The sequence below is a fragment of the Panthera tigris genome, chromosome D4 (genome assembly GCF_018350195.1).
Source record: "Panthera tigris isolate Pti1 chromosome D4, P.tigris_Pti1_mat1.1, whole genome shotgun sequence".
Taxonomy (NCBI): Eukaryota; Metazoa; Chordata; class Mammalia; order Carnivora; family Felidae; genus Panthera; species Panthera tigris.
Window position 1 is genome coordinate 69,138,283 of NC_056672.1, and position 25,092 is coordinate 69,163,374.

At 42.7% G+C, this 25,092-nt stretch overlaps 2 protein-coding genes across 5 annotated transcripts in view; one reads left to right on the forward strand and one right to left on the reverse strand.

The window, feature by feature from the left end:
* The first annotated feature begins 5,531 nt into the window (after nt 1-5,531).
* On the forward strand, nt 5,532-7,053 carry ACTL7A (actin like 7A). Its single transcript, XM_007094272.3, has one exon. It carries the CDS (start codon nt 5,611-5,613, stop codon nt 6,931-6,933), a length of 1,323 nt encoding a protein of 440 aa, XP_007094334.1. The 5' UTR covers nt 5,532-5,610; the 3' UTR covers nt 6,934-7,053.
* Nucleotides 7,054-10,771: 3,718 nt separating this feature from the next.
* The window catches only part of ELP1 (elongator acetyltransferase complex subunit 1), a 57,893-nt gene continuing 43,572 nt past the window's right edge, over nt 10,772-25,092 (reverse strand). For all 4 annotated transcript variants that reach the window (XM_007094273.3, XM_042963294.1, XM_042963293.1 and 1 more), the window contains exons 30-37: nt 23,461-23,523; nt 23,029-23,089; nt 21,393-21,506; nt 20,759-20,870; nt 19,323-19,450; nt 18,707-18,861; nt 16,081-16,156; nt 10,772-12,809 (exon numbers count right to left, since the gene is read on the reverse strand). In XM_007094273.3, the coding sequence (XP_007094335.2) occupies nt 12,742-12,809; nt 16,081-16,156; nt 18,707-18,861; nt 19,323-19,450; nt 20,759-20,870; nt 21,393-21,506; nt 23,029-23,089; nt 23,461-23,523 (777 nt within the window). In that variant the 3' untranslated portion in view covers nt 10,772-12,741. The remainder of the gene's footprint in view (nt 12,810-16,080; nt 16,157-18,706; nt 18,862-19,322; nt 19,451-20,758; nt 20,871-21,392; nt 21,507-23,028; nt 23,090-23,460; nt 23,524-25,092) is intronic.

Below are 25,092 nucleotides of genomic sequence, written 5' to 3' on the forward strand. Positions count from 1 at the left end.
TGATCCATTCTGGCAGCCCGGGGAGGGCTTGGCCTTGGCAGGCCCTTGATCTGTCACCCCCACCACCATCTACCTAACTCAGCTTGTCTCCAAGACAGAGCAGGCAGCCAGCAGTTGTAGAAATCCAAGCACACTGGGGTCTTAGGCTTCTGTGCCTTCCCTTTACGTCCCTAATGCCCTGCCTTACGTCCCTAATGCCCTGCCCACTGACTGAACACCTCTTCCTCCTCTGCTTCCTGGCTTGGAGGGTGATAAGTATTTGAGCCCCTACAGTAAGCCAGGCACAGTATCCGGTACCTCACATATGTTACTACACAGAATCCTGAGGCAGGGCAGAGCTGAGGAAATGAAGGCTCAGAATTTAAATGATTTGCCCAAGAGCAAATAGCTCTTCAAAAGTGTGTATTTTCTCTCAAGTTCACTCAACTCTAGTTCACCAGGTCTTAAAGAGTATAAGGGTCTCAACAGTACTTTGGTCCCTTCATTCAACATTTATTGGGGCTTGTGGCAGGTCCAGCCCAGTGCAGCCTGCCGGCGACAGATGACAGAACCCTGGCTACAGCAGTGTCCAGTCTAGGTGGGACAGAATGGACAGAGAGGTTTGCAAGTGGAAGTCTATTGGGAGAACAAAAGTATACGAGGAAGGAGTGGTTACTGAAGGAAGGGAGTAGCAGGTTCTCCAGAGAAGTGATGCTAAGTCGACCGCTAATGGGTATGTGGGTATTTGTCAAGTAGCTAGGAGGAGGGACAGGCATCCCAAGCAGAGAGCACAGCCTGAGCAAAGGCTTGGGGTGATGTGGGAGGACATGGTGGGAAGGTTCCACTTAATAGTTAAGTGTCTGGAAAAACAGATGGGGCTAGAGAGGTCATGGAGCCAACTAGGTTGGGCCTCAAATGCTGGGAGTAAGAGTTTGGGGTAAATGGAGGAGAGTATGCTAAGCTAAATCAGTCAACCAGAGAAAGACAAATAACACATGATTTTACTCATATGTGGAATTTGAGAAACAAAACATGAACATAGGGGAAGGGAAGGAAAACTAAGATAAAAACAGAGAGTGAAGCAAACCATAATAGACTCATAAACACAGAGAACAAACTAAGGGTTGCTGGAGGGGAGGTGGGGGAGGGATGGGCTAAATGGGTGACTGACATTAAGGAGGGCACGTGTTGGGATGAGTTCTACTCCTGAAACCAATACTACACTGTAAGTTGATTCACTTGAATTTAAATAAATAAATTTAAAAAATAAATGGAGGACCAATGGGGAACCAATGAAGACTTTAAGCAGCGGGTGGTCAGATCAGACTTCTGGAAAATTTGAAAAAGACTTGTGTTTAGCTGTAATGTAGAGAGGGGCAAGACTCTGAGACCTGAAACACCACTGAAGATATTCTTGTAAGACTTGAAGGTGATCTAAGCCAGGCTGTGACAGTGTGGAAGAGAAGGAGGAACAGGTTCTACAGAAGTTTAGAAGGTAGAATCTCATCTACTTGGTTGGTTCCCCAACTATCCTCACTTCAACCCAAGCTCTTATTCTAGCATTTGAGGCCTTCTCTCATTACTCCTGTGACATTTTTAACCCCAAACACTGCATTTATGTCAGATAATTAAACTAGATGTGGGGAGTGAGGGAGAGGGATGAATCCCTCACCTGTGCCAAAGCAAAAGATCCACAGTGTCTGTCATCCACAACAGACGAATTCATTAGATTTCCATAGGACCCTCCACCCCAAACTCTCTTCCCTCAAAAAACAAAAACAAAAACAAACTCCTCCAGGTAATTCATAAGAAACACTGTGCTTTGGCATTTTCTTTACTAGGTTCTTTCTTCCCTTCTGTAGCTGTTAAAATTACAGGGGCCTAGTTCACATTTCTTTTAAATATTAAGGGTGTGCGGAATCCCAAAAACCAAAGCAAGCATACCAGCTTGGGGAAAAATGTGTTTCTTGGTCTCATCTTCCCAGTTTTCCTTTTCCACTACAGGAGAGCCTCAGGTTGCTTTCAAGAAGGGTTACCTCATGGTTTTCTAGCCTTGGGCTAGAGGAGCAAAAGTAGGTGAGAAAATGTGGCCCAAGATAGTTTGAGCAATACAGGGTGCCTCTAACCTTGAGGGACCTCACCAGAGACCCCAGGGAGCCCACAAGTACCTTAGATGGCTAGTGACAAGTATGGGGGCTTGTGCATGCCACGGACTGTAGGTTTTGGGTGCAGTGTGCCAACAGTCTCCATATTCTCCCATCATCAATATCATTAACTGTGTCCTGACCCCAAGAGAAGGAACACAAGAGAGAGGGGGGCGGGGTACATAGAAGCTAAGGGAAAAGGATTTCACTTACGAAAGAGCATTCAAGCATGCAAAATCCTGAGAAGTGAAATAAAAGGAGTAAAAAATGTCCAGCAACTTTAGCCTGAAGGATGTGGTGTGGACCCTGAGAGTCCCTGTGCTCTTGGGCTTTACAAACAAGATGGGACAACTGACTTTTTTTTTTTTTTTAATTTTTTTTTTTTTAACATTTATTTATTTTTGAGACAGAGAGAGACAGAGCATGAACGGGGGAGGGGCAGAGAGAGAAGGAGACACAGAATCGGAAGCAGGCTCCAGGCTCTGAGCCATCAGCCCAGAGCCTGATGCGGGGCTCGAACTCACGGACCGCGAGATCGTGACCTGAGCTGAAGTCGGACGCTTAACCGACTGAGCCACCCAGGCGCCCCGAGATGGGACAACTGGCTTTAAGCCAGCACAGCACCTCTCCCACCCCTAGTGAAAGAAGGAGCTAAGAAGGGGCGAGCATGGGCAGTGGGGGAGGGGTGTGTGAAACAGCCTGTCAGGCTATAGTCTCTCAGTGAAGTAGGAAGAAAGGTCAGGTAACAGGGTGAATAATGGCTCCCAAAAGATGTCCATATCTTAATCCCTGGAATCTGTGAATGTTAGCTTTCATGGTAAAAGGGACTTTGCAGATGTGAGTTAAGGAGTTTGAGATAGATTACCCTACATCATCTGACTGGGCAGAAAGCAATCACAAGGATTTTCCTAAGAGGCAGAAAGGAGGGTCAGGTCCCAGAAGATGTGACAACAGAAGAAGTCAGAGAGGCCTTGAAGTTGAAGGGGTTACAGGCCAAGGAATGTAGGTGGCCTCTAGGAGCTGGAAAAAGCAGGGAAACAATTACTGCCTAGGACCGTGGGAAGGAATGTGGCCATACTGATGGCGCGATTTTAGCTGAGACTGATTGTGGACTTCTCATCTCCAGAACTGTAGATAATAAATTTGTGTTTTAAGCCACTAAATTTGTGGTAATTTGTTACAGTGGCCATAGAAAACTGTAAGCACATGCTCTTAGAGAAATCCAGGGCAATAAAAACGTGCTAAGCAGGGGCGCCGGGGTGGCTCAGTTGGTTGAGCATCTGACTTCAGCTCAGGTCATGATCTCATGGCTGGTGAGTTCGAGCCCCGCGCTGGGCTCTGTGCTGACAGCTTAAAGCCTGGAGCCTGCTTCGGATTCTGTGTCTCCCTCTCTGAGCCTTCCCCACTTATGTTCTGTCTCTGAACAATGAATAAACCTTAAGAAAAAAAAAATTTTTTTTGGGGGGCGCCTGGGTGGCGCAGTCGGTTAAGCGTCCGACTTCAGCCAGGTCATGATCTCGCGGTCTGTGAGTTCGAGCCCCGCGTCGGGCTCTGGGCTGATGGCTCGGAGCCTGGAGCCTGTTTCCGATTCTGTGTCTCCCTCTCTCTCTGCCCCTCCCCCGTTCATGCTCTGTCTCTCTCTGTCCCAAAAATAAATAAAAAACGTTGAAAAAAAAAATTAAAAAAAAAAAAAAAGTTTTTTAAATGCTATGCAGCTGCAGATCTGTCAGAATTTAAGAGGAGGGTTGCAAAGGAAAAACAGGTCATTCTAAATTAAATATGCCTTTGGTTATCACACATTCTTTTGATATGATGTCAAACAATCCAAGTTGGCCATGCAAATCCCTACTGAACAGCAGAGGCAAGTAAACAACTTTTCAGGCAGCCAGGTGTACAGAAAAGCACTTTCCTATCCCGAAATTCAACACCATCTCATCCTCTACCCACCGAACCAAGAAGTTGAGACTTTGTCTTTGAGAGGACACCTTGACTGCTCCCATCAGCAGTCACAAGACTGGACTTGGTCCTTTTCTTCTCTCACACCCCTCAGGGAGCCAACAGCACCCCCAGCAACCTCCTTAAAAAGTAGGCCCACCATTGTAATGACTGCTCTTTTATGAAAAGTATGGGACTACATAACAAAAAGCTGGGTTCGGGATGCTTTCTCAGTGACCGGTGTCAGCACCAATGTGCCCAGCTTCAGAGATGGCACGTGAGATGGTGGCCATGCAGCTTCAGAGACACATTGTGGGTCTCGTCAAGGTGTGTCCACACCACACCCCTGGGAAGTAGTCAGAGTTGGGAGAGCTTGGCCACTGCTGGATGGACATCCATGGGTGAGCTCCACACCCTAGAGCCTCAGTGTTCTCATCAGTGCAATTCTGCACGGTCCAATCTCGCTGCCAACCTGCATGGAGTATGTGCACAGATATGGGCCTAAAAATTATTCTTCTGCAGGCTGTCCTGAGAAACAAGGGAGACAGAAGTGCTCAGTCACCAGAGCAGCAATTAGTCCTGCTAAATAAACTGGGTAGTGTCCACAGTGCTCAAAACTCCCTAGTGCTTTCTGATCTCACGCAGAGTCAGAACCAAAGTCCTAGTCATGGCCCAAGAGGATGGATGTGGGCTGCTCACCCTTCCCGCCCCTCCTCCCCCCTCATAGTTTTCCTTGCTCTCCCCACTCGGCCACGTGGGTCTGGGGATCCTTTAACTCAGGGGCCAGCAAACTTTTTCTATATGGGCCTGATAGTAAAAATTTGCACTTTTGTGGGCCATGCAGTCTTTGTGGCAATGAGTCCAATTCTGTGGTGGTAACACAAAAGCAGCCATAGACAAGATGTAAATGAGCATGTGTTTAAATAAAAGTTTATTTACCAAAACAGGCAGGCCCTAGTTTGCTGACCCCTTCTCTCACTCATCAGTCACAGCTGCACCCCCATCATCTGCACCTGCTGCTCCCGATATGCAGGATGTACACGTGGCACCCAGCGTCCCTCACCTCCTCAGGTCTTCATTCAAGTGTCACCCTCTCAGGGACCTCTGCCCAGGCACGTTAACACAGCCACCTTCCCCAATCTCTTTCTCTGCTTTTTCTCTTTTTGCCCTTAACATTTTCTGTCATCTCTTTGTTTTGGCTATTGTCTATCTCTTCCCAACCCCCAGTGACTAGAACGTAAACTCTACAAGGGCAGAGATTGTTTTTTTTCTCCACGGCTGCCTTTTATTCCCAGCTGCCTTGCCCATTGCAAGTGATCAATAAATAACTGGTTGGCTAAATCAGGTTTATTATAAAATCTAGAAAAAGGGAAGTCACCTCTGAAACAAGTCCACCCCAACATGGGACACAGGTTCCCGGCATCTAGAAAACCCAAGTCACCAGATTATGTCATAATCAGTGATGTCATCGCTGGGAAATTCTCAAGTTGCCATCTGATATAAGCCTTTCAGGCCTTGAAGCCTGTGGGATTGAGGAACTTTCTGAGAGCAAATGGCTCTTGATAGCATGTGGGCTCCACAGGCAGCAGTCATCGGGGACGGGCCTGCCAAGAGAGCAGGTGAACAGGTCTCCCCACAGACACACATCCTCCAGACTGCCTCCTTAAAGGATGGCCCGGCAAAGCGGGCAGTGTGGGTCCGCTGTAACTGTTCAGAGCCAGAAGAACCTACTAACTCAAGAACGGTTAAGGACAAACCCAAGGCAGAGGTGACCAAAGCAGTGGTTGTGGACCTCGGCACTGGCTACTGCAAATGTGGCTTTGCCGGGCTGCCAAAGCCCACCCATAACATCTCCACAACAGTGGGGAAGCCCTACATGGAGACGGCTAAAACTGGGGACAATCGCAAGGAGACATTCGTGGGGCGGGAGCTCATCAATCCAGAGGTTCGTCTCAAGCTACTTAATCCTCTGCGACATGGCATCATCGTGGACTGGGATTCCGTGCAAGATATCTGGGAATATCTCTTCCATCAAGAGATGAAGATCGCCCCAGAGGAGCATGCGGTCTTGGTTTCAGACCCACCCCTGAGCCCACACACCAACAGGGAGAAGTACGCTGAAATGCTGTTTGAAACCTTCAACACTCCTGCAATGCACATCGCCTACCAATCCCGCCTGTCCATGTACTCCTATGGAAGGACCTCAGGCCTAGTGGTGGAAGTTGGCCACGGCGTGTCCTACGTGGTCCCCATCTATGAAGGTTATCCCTTGCCCAGCATCACCGGACGGCTGGACTATGCGGGCTCTGACCTGACGGCCTACTTGATGGGCCTGATGAATAACTCGGGGAAACGCTTCACCGAGGACCAGATAGGCATTGTGGAGGACATTAAGAAGAAATGCTGCTTTGTGGCCCTGGACCCCATCGAAGAGAAGAAAATCCCTGCCACTGAGCATATAATCCAGTACATACTGCCTGATGGGAAGGAGATACAGCTGTGCCAGGAAAGGTTCCTCTGCTCAGAGATGTTCTTTAAGCCTTCTCTGATCAAGTCCATGCAGCTGGGGCTTCACACCCAGACAGTGTCTTGCCTTAACAAGTGTGACATTGCCCTCAAACGCGATCTCATGGGGAACATCCTGCTCTGCGGGGGGAGCACTATGCTCAGTGGATTCCCTAACCGGCTGCAGAAGGAGCTGAGCAGCATGTGTCCCAATGACAGCCCCCAGGTAAATGTGTTGCCCGAAAGAGACACTGCAGTATGGACGGGCGGCTCCATCCTGGCATCGCTTCAGGGCTTCCAACCGCTGTGGGTCCACCGCTTTGAGTACCAGGAACACGGGCCTTTCTTCCTGTACAGAAGGTGCTTCTGAACTCTGATAAAGCATGGTTGCCATGCATCCGCTTTGCTGAGTGAGTGCCTGCCATACACACAGAGAGCTGAGCCCGCATGTTTGCTCCCGTAGTATTAAACAATCCTCGTGTTCCCTCCACAGTGTTTCTCTATTTCCTGACTTAGAAAGAACAACTTCACAATATGCAGCATGGACCTTAAAATATACTTTTGTCACACAAGAGTGGGAGGGGTGGTGACACAACAAAGACATGTATTACGTGCTGCCTGCTTAAACATTCCTGACAAACAACTAGCTCTAACATTATTCTGTCCCTTTTGTGTATTCCCTTTTAGGAGCTATCTCATTGTTAAATCTGCTCAGGAGGGGCATGTGATGAAGAGAGAGGAGACAGTATGTTAGGGCATGTAAGAACAGTTCTTTTGGTAAACACCAATAGGAAGTATGCTATAATGGCTCAACTTCCCATAGAGCAGCAGAATACATATCATGCTTCGTGGAGGCTTGTAAAGAGCTGATGAGGGTGTCTGATCCCTGCGCTAACTGTACTTCTAGTTCTGACCGTGAGTCATGCCTCAATACCAGTTCTTATCAAGCCACCATGGTGGCTGCTTGCTGAAACCTGGCATATTATGAGCAAGATATGCGTGTGTGTCTGAAGGGGATAGCTATTCAGCTGTTCATCTCCTACTAGATGGGATTCCTCATCAACCTGTAGGATATACAGTTAGAATCTGGGATGGGCGAGAATAGAGGCTGCCAGTTCTGGGGCTAAGGGTATGGGTTTATAGGAACCTTCCCTATGCTGGTCATTCTAACACAACTGAGGAGCCAGAAGGAACGCACAGCCCTCAGAACCAGAGAAGCCCTTCCAGGGCCCAGGCACATTCTGTGGTGGTCCTGTGGGGTCAGTTTGTAAATGGAACACAGATTTTTTAGAATAGTCCCCAATACATTCTCTGCCCTGTCTAAACCTCAGCATCTGAACACTGGCAGGGAGCAGCATCAAATAGAAGGAAATGGGCTTTGAACTCTGTGATTTAAAACTGATTTCACTACCACCTAACTCTGATCTGAGTCTACTTACCTATAATATTGAATTCAAATGCCTACTTCACACAACTGATGTACAAAACAGAGATAAACACTCAAATACTAGAATTTGGCCTCTGGGAGATGACCACAAGAGCTAGCTAGAATTACCTTGCAGACTTCTAGCTCTTACACAGGAGCCCCAAAGTCTTAACCATGCTTCTTAGTCATATGTACACCCAAAAGTACACATTCAAGCACTCACAGGAGAGGTACGACATCTCTACAATCCCCAGGGAAAAGCCCTACAGAGCCATCTTCATAGTATCTGCCTTGAAAGACCTGATCCAGGCACAGCTGACTGGCACCAGCAAGCTGGAGTAGAGAAGGAAAGACAACACAGAAGGGCATGTGGAGTTCCTACAGTTGACCAAGGATGACTAAACCTTATCCTGAAGTATCAAAGGATCACCTAGAAGTTGGGTACATTGACTTGAGAGAGAAGTTTAAGATCTTATTAACCTCAGTTTCTGCCCAAACCACTCTTAACATTCCATGAACACTACTGGGCAGATTGAAATCTGTTTAATTCCTCCAGCAGGGGTGGTAAAACCTATGGGCTCCACCTAGGAATATTTTTTTGTTTGTTTTTTGAAAGAGAGAGTGTCTGCGTGCAAGTGGGGGAGGGGCAGACGAAGAGAGGAGGAGGGGGGAGAGAGACAGAGAAAGAGAATCTTCAGCAGGCTCCATGTGAGATCATGAAGGACCAAAGCCAAAATCGAGTCAGATGTCCAACCGACTGAGCCACCCAGGTGCCCCAGAATAATATTTTAAAATCTAGAAAATAAAATGGGATTACAGAGAAAACCAATCATATGTCTTTAAATCCCTTAAGTATCTATGATCCCCAAGTCAAGGATCCCCAAAAAGGTGAGTCTTGATGAAGGGGAAGCATGGGAGGTGGCTCTGGAGGGAATCTTCAGGCCATGGTAGGCCTAAATGTTCTGCTGCACTTTAATATGGAAACATTCCAGAGACACCTGGGTGACTCAGTCAGTTAAGCACCCAACTCTTGATTTCAGCTCAGGTTACGATCTCATGGTTTGTGAGATCGAACCCTACATTGGGCTCCACAGTGATAGCATGGCACCTGCTTGGGGTTCTCTCTGTTCTCCTCCCCCTCGCATTCTGCAAGCTCTCTCTCAAAATAAATAAACCTGAAAAAAAAAAAATGAACAAATACCAAAAAAAGGAAAAACACCAATATAAAGCTGAACAACTACTTATCTTTTCAAAACAGTATGAATTCTCACTTGATCCTTACACAATTCCCCTTGTAGGAAAGAAAGCCATCCTCACCAAAAAATAAAATAAAATAATAATAATAATAATAATAAATTAATTAATTAATTAAAAATGAGAGAGAGAGTGCTATGAATAGTTTTGGTAACTACATGAAAGTCATCTTAGCCTAGTGGTTCTCAACTGGAGGCAATTTTGACCCCCAGGGGACATTTGGCAATGTCTAAAAATATGTCTGGTTACCAGAACAGGAGTGGGGGTGTATACAGTGCCGGCATCTAGTGGGTAGAGGCCAGGGTTATTGCGAAACATCCTATAATGCACAGGATAGCTCCCTCCAACGAAGAATGATATGACCCAAAATGTCAATAGTGCTAAGGTACACAATAGTGCCAATGGGCACACAAGGTTGGAGGAAAGCAAGATTCAGTGAGCTTAAGTATCTTTGGGGTAGGGACAGGGGAAAATGGGTGATGGGCATTGAGGAGGGCACTTGTTGGGGTGAGCACTGGAAGTTGTACGTAAGCGATGAACCATGGGAATCTACTCCAAAAACCAAAAGCACACTGTACACACACTGTATGTTAGCCAATCTGACAATAAATTATATTAAAAAAAAAGTCTTTGTCCAAGGGCACTAAGATGGGTGGACCCAAGGCCTTGTTCTTTCCTGTATACCAGAAGAACATCTGTTGGCCTTAAAATGTGGGGGACTTCAGAGCCAATAAGATTAATGGTGGAGTAGGCATGAGGCACAGGCAAGGGCTCAGGGAGCATAGAAAACACAGAAATCAAGAGCAGGTCTTCAGTGTCCCCAAATGTCACTGTATTAGCTTTGACTGGTCTACAGCATCTCGGGAGATTAATGGTTACCTAGCTTAAGATGTTCAGGTTCCCCTCACCTCAGTTACTAACAAATACAACAGACAAGGAAGGACAGCCAGAAACTCCCAAGGGCTTGTCCAGGTGGTACTTCTAGTGAAGCACAGAAGCTTATGGACTGGTACAGGAGGCAAAAAAAACAGCTGATTTTGTTCCCCAACTGATAATCACCTTAAATTACTAAGACTCATCAGTTTTACTCATTTAAAAAAACAAAACAAAAACCTTCAATGATGGCTATGAATAAAAGGTGAGCATGTGTGTGTACATACACAAATATGTGTGAATGTATGTATGTGTAGACATGTACAGAAAATGAATTTACTTAAAAATATGCGGCAGTACTAAGAAACTACACCAAGCTACACTCATAAACACATAATGAAAATATTACCTCCTGCCTCAGTTTTTTTTAAATTTTTTTTTTTTAATGCTTACTTATTTTTGAGACAGAGAGAGACAGAGCATGAATGGGGGAGGGTCAGAGAGAGGGAGACACAGAATCCAAAATAGGCTCCAGGCTCCAAGCTGTCAGCACAGAGCCCGACGCGGGGCTCAAACTCACAGACTTCGAGATCGTGACCTGAGCCAAAGTCGGCCGCTCAACCGACTGAGCCACCCAGGTGCCCCCTGCCTCAGTTTTTTTAAAGTATAAATTTAAAATGGACTTTGATTGTAGGAGACAGTCCTCTGCAAGTTGCCTCTTGATGTCTAGAGCATCCAAGCAAAGCTTAATCAATGGAACCAACAAAGTAACTGAGGTTTTTTTAGCTTATTGCAGCATGAACTTGTTTTGGGACAGAGTCCAAATTTGGGGGAAGAGTTATATATTCTTTTCTAGAACCCTGACAGAACCCTTCCCCCAAATCATGTGTTCATCACTTCTAGGAGTTTCTCCTCCTCCCATACACTGCACTTTCCCCATAAATTCTTCCTGGACTCTGCCTTCAATTCAGAAGGTCTGCTCCAGCCTGCTGCTTCTCCAAATGAACAAAATTCCATCTTGCTCACAGGAAAGAGATAGCAATTGATAGTAACTTATATTCACACAAATTCTTTCTTGCTGCTTCAATACATTATCTTAAGGGAACTGAACATCCATAAAATGTCAGACCATTACCAATCCACTTCTATTTCCAAGCACTTCTATTTCCAATGCATCAGGCATGGATGGCTTCACTATTATCCATAGCAAGAGCACTACATTGTATTAAGATGTCATCTAAGTTACTATGTTCATTTACCCAGGACAAAGAGTAGTCACAAAGCACTTTCAGCCTTTCAGTGTGGAGCACTCAATTATAGCAAATCCATTATGGGCAGAAGTCAAAAAGTACATTTCTACAAGGCAGGAGATATCTTTTTTTAATGTTACTTTGTGAAAATTTTCAGACACACAGGAAAGCTTAATTACACCAGCAAACACACCTAGATTCTATAGTCAACATCATGCTACTCAGGGACCATCTTTCATTACAATTCTGGGCATATCCACATTCCGAGGACCAAAGGCAGCATTCTCAGTTCATGTGTAGTCATGAAGGTCTTGTTCTGGTACTAAAAGCACGGAAGAAAATTTTAACCTTACCCAAACATCAGCCACAAAACTGCTGTCTAAATGAACTGAGCTTTTTCTAGATTTACCCAAAAGAAAACATCCTCACTTTTTCCAAAGAAAATAACTAAAAGAGATGAGTGAAGCACCATAAAGAAAAATAAATGAAATGGCCTAGACACCGACAGAAAAAACCTTTTAGTTAAAAGTAGCAATTATTTGGAGAAAAAGGAGTAACTTACAACTGTGTACACTGCTCACCATACCAAATGTGCCTGATACGGTTACAGAAATTCTAATCTGTTCCAGCTCTGACACTACTAACTCTCTAGCAGAAAATTCACAGGCAGTAAAGAGAGTCCCCGTAACCACTGTAGTGACAGGAGCTCAATGCAGTTGTAACCAACTAGAAGCACATAACCTGGTAAGACATTACAAGATAACAGCTGTCAGCATAGGAACGCTGAGAATTTCAAAGGATATATTTAGCTTTATATTCTGCTTTAGTTCAAGGTGAAGAAGTCATTTAAGTGATTAAGTGTCACTACATGTTGATAGAACAGCCACGTTGTGTATATATATAATGCTCTCCTCCAGGTACATAACACAATTTAAAAACATTATTTTCTTTTCCTCACACTTTTGAGGGAGAAGCCATGAAACATTATTCCCAATTAACTGAGGCACAAATCAATTATGTGACTTGTCTAAGGTCCCAAAATGAATCAGACTTGTAGCTAGGTAGGAGAGCCAATCTTTTGATTACCATAAATACCAAAAATATGCTCTCACACAGCACTAAACCAAAGAACAGTAATTTGTACAAACTGATGCTACATTGGTTAAAGCTTAAAGTTTTGCTAATGATTAAATTAGGCACAAAATAACATAAAATGGAACTGCTTGGTGTCTGCTTAGGTCTGCTGTATAGAGCAGCTCTCTACAATGCTAAGGTAGGTTATTGTCTTACTCTTCCCAGTTCCCAACAGCCAGGCCTCAAGGAGTGAGAAGCGGAAGGAAAACAGTCTCTCTGGGGTCCTCCTAACTGGGGTCAGTCACTCTAGAAGGCTCAGTTTCCACGGGGTTCTTTTGTTGATCTTTGGGGGTATCAAAAGCTCAGCATCTAAAAGAAAGGAAAGGGAAACTGTGACAGACACACTCTCTTGTTGCTGGGAGCTGAGGCAGGAACTCTAGCTCAAAAGTAGACGACTGGGCTTTGCAGCTACAAGATAAACATCAGACCAGAGCTAATGTCTGTTACCCTTACAACCTTCAGTTAGAAGAAACACAGCCTAGAGGCCCTGCCCCAAGAAGAGGAATTTCCATTTCAGGCATGTGGAAGGATATAAGAAAAAATGTCCACTGAGTGATTCAAAGTAGAAGTATGTTCTAGATTTTGAATGGGAGAGGGTGGTGGTAGTGGTTACAAGGCTGTATATGATCATTAAATCTCATCACACTGTATACCTAAGATCTGTACATTCCTCTATCTACAAAATTTACCTCAATTATAAGAGTAAAAAAAAAGTGGTGGCATGTTATTCGGTAAATAAAGTTAATCAAGAGAAAATATTTTATGACCAAAAAAATTCTACAAACATACTGATCAATAAAAATGTCCTTACTTAAAAAAAAAAAAAAAAAAAAAAATGTCCTTACTTTTAGAAAAAAGCAAATGGAAGAGGGAAAGATGGTTGGGGTAAAATTATGACTGTTAGCTCAAACTCTAAAACTCCCAGGCCCTCTTTCTTTTTTTAATACTTTATTTTTTAAGCAATCTCTCCATTCAACATGAGGGTCGAACCCACAACCCCGAGATCAAGAGTCACACACTCCACCCAGGCCCTCTTTCAGTTAGATTTGTGGTAGCAAGAGATATCTATAGGTAGCAGAGATGTGAGAAAATATGTACATATAAAGGTGTTCTTTCTCAGCACTATTCGTAATAAAGTGCCAACAAAAGTACACCTGTATATATGAGCCACACAGACATTAAAAATTATTTTCAGGAATATTTAACGCGAGGGGGACCTGGGTGGCTCAGTCAGTTAAGTATCTGACTCTTGGTTTTAGCTCACGGTTCATGAGCTCAAGCCCTGCATGAGTGCAGAGTCTGCGTGGGATTCTCTTGCTGCCCCTCCTTCCCACTCCCCCCACCCCCCACCCCCCACCAAATAAATCAACTTAAAAAAAATAACATTTAACATGAGAGAAATGCTCAAAATAAAATGTGTTTAAAAACATGATTGCCATATTACACATAAATACATGTACTAGAAATTATCAAATTTTAATATTCTTTGACATAATTTTCTGTACAATCCAGATTTTCACGACTATTCACATCAGTTTGATAATTTCATGTACAACTAGTGTTTTCTACTCCCCCAAAGAGCGATACAAATAAAAATACCATAGGAGGTTTTCCTTATTTTAGGAGACTGATACTGGAAATTCATTATCAGCAAGGCCCATCATTCCATGTGAGATAGTTGATTAAGCTTTAAATGAGACAATCTTTTTTATAAAAACATTACAAAATACTCTATTTTATTAAAAAATTAGACACAACTACGTTTGATTTCTATACTGAACTAAGAATACCAAGTATTGACTTTTTGGCAGGAAAACATAATTGTTCGGCAAACTGTATAAGGACAAGACATGACATCTTTTACCTTTCCACATTTGAATTTCACAGCTACAAGAGTTATTTTTACAAAAATACTTTGAGAGTTTTATCAATTTTTCCAAGACTTTTCTTAATTTTTTGATTGTCAAATCATTCTCATTTGGAACACTTACTTTGTTATATCAATTGTAACTAATAAGCCCAATTCAGCTATGAAGATTCAAGCACTTCTCTGATAACATTTTAATCCATTTTACGAAATTCTACATTTTTGTAAGACTTGTAACTGATCTGTATGATAACACATTGTAAGCATAAAAGAGACAATGCCCATCAAGTCCTGGATCCCAGCAGCAGGAAGTGTGAGTGTGCTTAAACTCCCCTTAGCTGGGGGAGGGGCAGTTGAGGAATATTTGCATGGGACTAATTTTGTCAGTAGTTCCTCTGCCTATTTTTAGATTATGAGACCCTCTCTTTCCCTACACTATCTTGTAATACCCACAAGGACGTTGATAATACTTATGTACTCAGATAACGAGCCTGAGAATATTACTGTCTTTAAGGCTGAGCTGGAAAATGAGAGTGCTCTTTGATAAAGCCACCAAACTACTCTAAAGAAAGCAGTTGACTAGACTTGACTGGAAGGTCAGCATCTGGCCAGGAATGAGGACAGTGGGGCACAAATCACAACTGGATTGGACAAAGTATAAACTGAACAATTACTAAGCTGCCTCAAGTCTAAGATGAATTTTTAGCATCTCAGAAATAAGTGTATGCTTTGGGACTGGTAACAAAAGCAGCCTGTCAGCCTTCAAGAAGAAGGGGAGCTAGGAATACAGTAGTTACTGTCCAGATATAGGAGTTGAGCTGGGATGGAACGTAGTTAATTTATTCCTGGCAGCAACATAAGCTGTTAAAATTAAACTTAATGCGAAACCTCAAAGGCTACTTCAAATGTCATCAGAATGCTAGTATAGAATAGCATTTAAACGGAAAAAATTCAGAATGTTGTTGCCCGTCACATGCTGGAAAATGCAAACCACAGTAGCAAAAACTACCAATTATTTCAGAATAGGTCACTAATGTTTGAAAGCTAAGAGGATGTTGGTATGCTTGACTGATCCACCTGAAGGGTAAATACTCAGGTACCAAACTGATGTGTCAAAAGTTTCTAACCAAATAAAAGAAGAGAGGCTTTAGGGCTTTTAACTTTAAGGGCTGTGCAATCTAATCAGGAATCATCTCCCCCACCAACAACACAAAACAAAACATTTTAGGAATTAGGAAATGCAAATAAAATGCTAGCATTCTTTGGGTTTGCTTTCAAAGTTTAGTGTCAATCCTGAAGATGATTAAAAAGGTTCAGTTCTTAAGTAACGACTATGAAAACGTCCCCAAGATGCAATGCATAACTACCAACAGCCAAAAATGATAATTCAGAAGAGTCTTTAAAATATATGGACTATGTAGACTCAGACTTCAACTGTGATGTGCCTGTATGGACAAGTGTATGCCAGGGTATAGACAAGATGATATCAAGATAATTTTTTTAAAAAGTTGTATGTTTAATGTCATGTTGGATTCCCTACCCCTCGGGTTGCTCTTACTAGAAACACTAAACCGATTTTACTAAAGATATAGTCCTAAAATTGAATGAAAATTGTAGTCAATACCCTGTCTCTCCCCATACTGCTGATCATCTTAACACAGAAAAATACTCCTCTGCTTAGTTCTGTGATAATCTGGAGAAAAAAATACTAACCAAGAACAGGAACTGCAGTCTTCTGTTGTTGGTAAGCGGCCATGATACTATTGGCAGTAGCATTGGGACCTAGAACCTAAGGAGAAAGTAGAACAGCAAAGATCATTTTATACTTCCCATGACCGCAAATACCAAAGGCCGCATCTCTGCTAGCAGTGAGGAGCTTGTCGTTTTCATAGTATCAAGCGCAGTGATTCTCTTTTCCTTCTGATTTTACTTTGCCAGTTTTCCCACTCTCAACTCAGACCTCCACATCTCCTTTCTTCCAGAAGACACGGTGATGAGGAGGGGAAAACAAAAAAGAAAATCTCAACAATATACTCCTGGTCCTTTCCAAATAAGCAAACCACACACTGCGGGGAGGAGTAGAGTACAAGAGGCTACAGAATACACAGACCATGAGGGGCGCCTGAGTGGCTCAGTCGGTTACGCGTCCGACTTAGGCTCAGGTCATGATCTCGCGGGTTTTGAGTTTGAGCCCTGTGTCCAGCTCTGTGCTGGCGGCTCAGAACCTGGAGCCTGCTTCAGATTCTGTGTGTCTCCCTCCCTCTGTCCCTCCCATGCTCATGCTCTCTCAGTAATAAATAAATGTTAAAAAAAAATTTTTTTAAATAAAAAACAGACCATCAAATCGCATTCAAAGATTTGTGAGAATTTTTATATTAAAACAAAAGCGCATATCATGGATGCACGTGTGTAAACTCTGCACACGTGTTCAAGGTAAAACAAGAGACATCACAGGAATTCCACACCTGTATGAGCCTCAGTGGGCACATGCCAGTCCCTCTGCTTTGGCTTCACTTGGTTCAGCGTGCACACCCTCGGGGGCACTGTCTCAGCAACAATGTCAATGTCATGCTCAAAGCACCTCCATGTGACTCATGTATCCTGCACATATGCCATTACCATACTTTACCAAGCAAAGCAAAACAATTTTCTGCTCATTTTCCCTAGAAGACTCTTAAAGCCCGTGTCTCAGAAATTAATAGGATCTGAATAAAAAAGGGTAGGGGAGGACATGAGGAGGTTCTATACATTGTTAAGCTTCAAAACCAGTACAGATTTGAAGATGATCACATTTCTTCTAGGCAATACTTCTTTTAGTAAATTCAAGTATTTGTGGGGTGCTGATTCTCAACTGCTTTTATTTTTATGGTACACTACATGCACCTATATCTGCCCTCTTACCTAACCTTCAGAATATTCCAGTGAGGCGTATAGGGAAGTATATTCCCATTTACAACTGAGGAAATCAAGGCCCAGTAAAGCTACGTGCTTCTAATCAGTGAGCTGAATACCAATTTCTCTTCCAGCTTCAAAACCACCCTTCCCTACAGTGCTTGTGATGCTGAGAGCCTGAGAAAACATTCGCCTTTGTACCTGGCTCACGATGCTCTGACCATAGCAGACACCAGAGGGACAGTGCAAGACTGGAGGAAGAAGGAATGTGTTGGGGCGTCTGGGTGGCTCAGTCAGTTAAGCATCCAACTTTGGTTCAGGTCATGATCTCACGGTTTGTGGGTTTGAGCCCTGCATCAGGCTCTGTGCTGACAGCTCAGAACCGGGAGCCTGCTTCATATTCTGTGTCTCCCTCTCTCCCTGCCCCTCCCCTGCTTGCTCTCTCTCTCTCAAAAAAAAAAAAAAAGAAAGAAAGAAAAAGAAGGAATGTGCTCCTTCATTCACTTGCTTTCATGCAATGGCAGCTCTTTACCCTGGCAGTGGCTGTTCATTCCGGTTTATTTCTCTACACTTAGAGCCACCGCGCTCCCTCAGAAGTATCAGCACCAGCTGCCTGGCACCCTCTTCTCAGAGGGAGGAGAGCCAGCTTCGTGGGGTCCCATCTCCAAACTTCTAAACTGCTGTAATCCCAAACTCTTCTTTTGTTCCCTCGAAGTTACCATCTCGAGTTCCTTCTCTGAGCTCCCATTTTGGCTCTTCAGTTCTCCAATACCTGTTCAACCAGTTCCATGTATTAAATTCTCTCTGTTAAAATAACAGCTGTGGTGGTTTTCCTTAATGGATCATGCCGTCAACAGCAGCCTTTCTGAATCAAAACAGAAACTTAACAACAGGCCTGAGGTGTGAGAGACTGAGCAGAGGTATAACCAACATATGGTAATACATGAGAGTTCTTGATAGGACACAACTGCCTTAAATGTAAGTAGCAAAGCTCCTCATGAGAACAGAGTAGAAGTGACAAGTCAAATTTTCCATGAAACAAAAGAGAAAGCAATTGTTTGGGTTACTTTAAGAACCTCTGATCCCACCCAAAGTCTGAACAGGGAGGTGAAGAGGCTAACTCTGGCCCTGGCTTCCCCCTTCCCCACCCTGATCTCACTGAAGGCAGGGGGCAACAGTCTGAATTGCCCTTCTTCTCCACAACAACTGCTTCATGCACAAAGGAGAAATAAAAGCAAACTTAACCTAGGCCAAGGTGTACCTGAATAGAAGATCTTCTTACTGACAGCTTAAACATAAGCCTAAGATAATTTAACTATGGTATGTTGTGTTTCTAATATAATATGAAAGAAAATCTTTTGCTTCGACTTTTAAGAGATTGTGTGAATGTAATAACCTTGAAAATGATTTTTTAAAAATGCACATTCTGTCTCTGAAGGAAACTTACCGTCGTAGCTGAATTCTGCTGGTGGGTGAGAGTCCAAATTTCTGGAAGCGACCTTTCCATTAGCTGGAGAGTATCTTCAAAGGCCTTCTGTAATTCCCTTCCTTGCTCATCAAACTCAAACAGAAAGAGCACCTTTAAAATCTGGTATACTTCATCTAGAGAGAAGAAATTTGAGAAAGTGGTAACTTGGGTCCCCAACTCCATTGCTAGAATCAACCTAGTTTCTTTCCCAATTAAGAAATATTTAATATCACACTACAGCTGCCATCTCCCACATTTTCTTCCTTCTTCCCAAATGCTGGAATAATTCAACATATCTACTATAAAAAGAAAAAGGGACACACTGGGGCTCAAGCAGGAAGCAGTGTCTTCTCAATCCTTTACTCCAGTTTCAGCGCTAATGTCTCCCGGGCCGGGTGCATGGAGGCCAATAGAGGAAGGCTCCTATGTCACCAGCTGAGAGTGGTTCAGGAATGTGCCCTGACAAGATGCGTCCTTCCCGCTGCCAGTTTTTGTCTTTCTTCAAGTTGGGAAAATTGCATCTTAATGTTTATTAAAGTCTGTGCTATCCATTTACTTTTTTGTGTGGCAAGAATCATTAGTATTGAGAATATACCTTTCAATTTTTCAGTGCTCTGTACGATTTCATTCAGTGCCTCCAAAAGGGCCAGATCCTCTAGTGGACTCCCTTCTTTGAGGCTATGCTTCTTCCGCTCCGCTTTGCGGCGATTCTTAGACGATCGCCTGTTAGAAATCAGAAAGAGGTTATAAATCTTGTGCTGCACAGATTAAAATGAATGTACCTGTTGGCCACCAACTTTCGAGGAACCCAGAGAGTCTACAGATGGTATGTATTTTGGGGGGAAAATGGTGATGAGGTGTTTAAATGACGCCTAAAATAAAATTGGGAGAAGCAAATCTTATAGGCAGGAAGTAATAAGGAAAACCCTAAAAGGTAGTATCTGGCCTTAAAATTTTGATTAAAATACAGAGTAAAATGAGGTTGTATCTGATCATAAGAGCGAGAACAACAAAGAGAAGAACAACAAACTTGAATTTTCTAACAAAATATAAATTCAAAGGCAACAAAGTAAAATTTAAATCGGGACATATGAGAGCCTGAGTGGCTCAGTCGGTTAAGCGTCCAACTCTCAGTTTCAGCTCAGGTCATGATCTCATGGTTTCGTGGGTTTGAGCCCCACGCCAGGCTCTGCGCTGACAGTGCAGAGCCTGCTTAAGATTATCTGTCTCCCTCTCTTTCTACCCCTCCCCTACTCATGCTGTCTGTTTCTCTCAAAATATCAATCAATCAATCAACCAATCAGGGGACACAGACATAGCACGCTGAATTTGAATGCAATAAAATGAGTCCTGTATCTTTCCTGCTCAGAGATCTTTAATTATGCCACCTGTCTCTCGCCCTGACTCTTAAAAGTCCAGTTTCTAGTTACTTCTCTAGGAATTTCTGATCACCCCACATAACCTCAAAAATCTCCATTCTGAATTCATAAAGTATGATTCACTTCGAATACACAATATGCATTGTTTTATGCTTCCCAAGGGTGACTATAAAGCACTTATAAACCCAGAGCTCCTTAAAAGTTTTTGCTAACATCCACTTACAACTAGCATCTGGGTGTTCTGACCAGCTGCTACACTTGAAGTATGATGACTTATTTTATGTTTATAACCTCTTCCAATCCTGACTTTGAACCGAAGATGCCTGAATATTTTTTCTTTATCATCTTTTAATTTTTTTTAGTGCTTACACATTATGGTCACCTAGTATTTGTTAAACAAATGAAATCAAATGTCATAAAAACTGAGTTCCCGGTGTAAGAGCCTTGTGGGCATGAGCAAACGCACAGTCCATGAAGAATCAGCAGAAAACATTTCAACACCAAGTCTAATTTCTTAGATATGTAGGGAGAGTCCTTGCATAACTATATCATGGCCCTGCACTGTCCTCCTGATGAAAAACTGACCTACTTACTTGCTCTTTCTCCATACACCCAGGGCATGGTCAAAACGCTGAATAAACATGATACATACGCTGATATCCTCGAGTTGCTATGGGAATATCTGCCGCTCATGTCACTGCCACTCAGGACACTGCTAGTTTCAGAGAAGAGGTCTGACTCTTGACCCTGGGGCACCTCATCATCTAGAAAAGTAGAATCAGATGCAGAATGAAAACTCCCTGCTAATGTGAGTTTACTTTTAGTGGGGTAAGTGGACTGTGGTTAACCAGGGCATATCTGAGGATGGATGACAATTATCATAAAGTAGATCTCAAAGTGAGATGAGAGAATATTAGTTATTATTAGCATATACAGTACCAAACTAGTTATTTTTTCTTTCTTTCTTTTTTTTTTCAAAGCAAAGGAACCTCTGGAGACAAGGTGGCTCATTCTGTGAAACAGAGAAGTCGGCTACTCTGCTTGGTGGGGGTGGAGGGCACATGCAGCAGAGCTCTTTCCATTCATGCTTGGTCCTGCCCCTCAGCCCTCCCCTACACGCACAAACACAGGCACACAAAGGCACACACAGCCCCTAAGGGGTTTCACAGAGGCCTCACATGTCCCCCGGCAGAGAAATCATATTGCAAGGCACAACAAGCAGCTAAGACAAGGTGTGACGTGTCCCCACCGCACCCAAGCGCCAATGCCGTCATGCAGACACTCACCCAGGTTCACCTGCTGTGCTTGCTCCTTGAGCTCTCGAATCACCAATAAACGTTGTTTATGGCGACAGAATGTGGCTGTCTGAGACTCCAGAAGTGCCACGTAATTCTTCTGGGCTAGGAGTGCAGATGGAAAATAATTTGAGGATATTTAAGCAGAAAAAAAAGAACTAGAGGAGGGCAGTGAGGAAGTTAGAATTTAACAAAAAGAAAACAAATTACTAGGTTTTCCGAGCAAGATTTTTTCCTTAATGAGAATTAACCTACATCATTTTCAGAGAATGAGCCAGACATTGAGACTTCAGCTCTTAGTGTTCATCAACATCATCTTGGAACATTCGCTACCACTAAATTGATAAAATCACCTGAAGAAAGACTAGGTAACTAACCCAAGAGAGGACTAGCAAAGAAAAGGAGTATACAAGGAAGTTGTTAACAAACACAAACAGTCACTGAACTGCTTCCTGAACATAGGTATGAGGCCCATGCAGACGAACTGTCAGTATTTTTCTAAGTGCTCAATAGGGGACAAAATCCAAATTTAAGAGCTGGCTAGATGGATTGCTGGAGGGCCAGGACGGAAGCTTTCAGTAACCAGGTAGAGATACCTACGTGAACGATAAGAAAAGAATCCTCCCATGGTGTTAATGGGGAGGGGGAGGGGGATGCAGGCAGGGTAAACATGTGAATATATATACATGTCAGAAAGGCCAGATCTTACTCACAGGGCAGACTGTGCTGAAATTGGAGGGCTTAGAACCAAACCCCACTCCCAGAAATTTACGTTAGCCAAACTGATGCCTTTCTTTCCCATTTTGCTTTTAAGGAGTCACAGTGACCATCTGAGTATTCTAGAACTGGTAAAACTCATCTGTTCAATGTACAAATATACCCTTCACTTAGATTTACCAATTGTTAACATTTTGCCCTATTTTTTTGGCTTCCTGTTTCTCTCCATTCGTACACACAACTACTATTTTTATGGAACGTTTTGAGAGTAGGTTGCAGATACGATCCTTCCCTCCTAAATACCTCAGCATAGCTCTCTTAAGAATAAGGACATTATCGGGGCATCCAGGTAGGGCTCAGTCGGTTAAGCGTCCAACTATTGGTTTCAGCTCAGGTCATGATCTCACAGTTTGTGAGTCTGAGCCCGGCGTTGGGCTCTGTGCACAGCATGGAGTCTGCTTGGGATTCTCTCTCTCCCTCTCTCTGCCCCAGCCCTGCTTGTGCATGTTCTCTTTCTCTCTCAAAATGAATAAACTTTAAAAAAAAAAGAATAAAGGACACTAATATGACCACAATACAATTATTAAATGCAAGAAACTGGCCCCTGACAAAATACTATTATTATCTAATGTCTAGTTCATATTCAAGTTTACCAACTATTTCCAAATATGAAGATTCTTAATCATATCTTATCATGTGTTTTTAACATTCAAGTATTTTCTATACTACCATTTAACAGTTCAGCATGCTTAAAAATCCTGGTCAGAAGAAAGTATTACACCCAGTGGATAGTTTTGATCACCTCTATGTAACACCTGATTAAAGGATGTCCTAACAAAGTAAGTACTGTTATCTTGCTCTTCCACACCTCCACACTTCCAAATGTGGAATTCTAAGATGTAACCCTTACCTTCTAGAATGGAAGGCTTTACATTGGTTTCTATAATATCTGGTCTGTTGTATTTGTATACCTAAAAGGAAAAATACAGTAATTTCAGGCAAGAAAACTGCAAATCACTGGAGAGTTAAGATACTTGGAAGGAAATGGATCACTTTCAGAGGTCACCAGGATATTTTCAAGAGTAGTAGGCCTCTAATGAATATTTAATTCACTTCAGTAAAGACCAGTAATATTTCACATTTTAAAAGTTGATTAATTCAAAACATCAAGAATACATTTTTAAAATGGCTTTAAAAATACTATTTACCCTTAGACCAAGAACCTAAACTATTTTTACTTAATTTCACTAGCCTCAGAAGACCAGGGATTCTAGCTGACCCTTCTCCCTGCACTCTTGCTCTAAGCACCTAACATAGTGATGATTTTTAAAGTTTTTCTTACCAGTCTCAGAGCTTCTTCCCAGGCAGCTCCTTCTAATAACAAGAGCACAGCTTCTTCATAATCCTGACAAGGCAAAACCAAGGAAGATTACAGGTAAATGGAGCAGGCCCGTCAGATGCCACCATGACAAACTGCCGACAGAGTGGCCTCTCTGCCCTTCCAGCCCCTTCCAGCCCAGTCCCTAGTAGCATGTCTGGCCCAGAGTACCTGCTCAATAAATAAATACTGATGCAAAAGACAAAGGAGTGAGGGGCGGTGTGGATTCTGGAAATAACCACAAAACACATGGTATCATCTCCCTATCTCCCTGAGCATCAAAACCACCAGAGTGCCCATCGCCCCAGCTACACTACCCAGTTTGAGTCGGCAGGTTTGGGGGGGCTCCAGAATGAACAAGTTCACACTTCAAATAAATGGCAAACTAGAATAGTAAACTTCTAATCTTTTTACTCTTTGATGTTTTTTTCCCCAACTTTTATTTTTAAAAACTTCAAACCTACAGGGAACTGAAAAATGCGTGTAATAATGAGTGCAATAAACACCCACATATCCTAAGTCTTCAAACATTTTTGATGCTTGTAGCCTTACCAGTAAAAAATTGTGAGCACATACCGCAGTATGTACTTAAGGTACTTATGAAGTATATAAAACAAAATATTTTTATATGTACAATTCATGTTTATGTTTTTACTGTTGAAGTTTAGTTGACCTACAATGTTATATGAGTTTCAGGTGTACAACAGAGTGATTTGATAGTTCTATACATTACTCAATGCTCACCACGGTTAAGGACAGTCATATTTATCACCACACATTATATTATTGATTATATTCCTCATGCTATACTTTTTTCTTTTCCGTGACTTATAACTAGAAGTTTGTGAAACTGGAAATGAGTGAAATAAAACACATTTTAAACAGATGAAATATTTAAGACAACTGGCTGGGTTTCCTCTAGTAATCACTGTCATAAGAAGAGGGGGGATGGGTATACATTAGATTGAAAGAGATTTAAGGGACATAAGATGCATAACGCAATACATGACCCTAGACTGGAACCTATTTTGGATCAATCTACTGTAAACAATTTCGGAACCACTGAGGGAACTTGAATTTTAATCGTTAGGTAAATAAAATGTGCTAACATGGAAAGATGAAGATCATAACCAAACAAAGCAAATTTAAAAACACCACAAACAGTGTAATTTCATTTTGGTTAAAAGGTATGTGTGTGTTTGTGTAGAGAGAGAGCGCACTCTAAGAAGAATCAGAAATAGGAGGGAAGAACAGCAATCTTCTGGGTGGTAGGAACGTTTTTTATTTCTTTGTATCTACTTTCAGCATTTTAAACAATCTAAATATATGCATACTACTATATTTTTAATTAAAATTATTAAAAATAAGTATTTTCTTCCCAGATCCAATGCATATGCCGCATGAATAGGCCTATACCACAGGTATAGCAGGACACAGCAGGAGGATGTGTTGCCTGACTCAGGAAGAGAGAGAGAGAAAAAGAGAAAGCTGTTTACCAAGGTGACAACCACACGACAGTCACTTTAAAGTGTACAACTAGATGGCATTTGCTGTACTCACAATGTTATGTAACTACCAACACTTTTTTACATCACC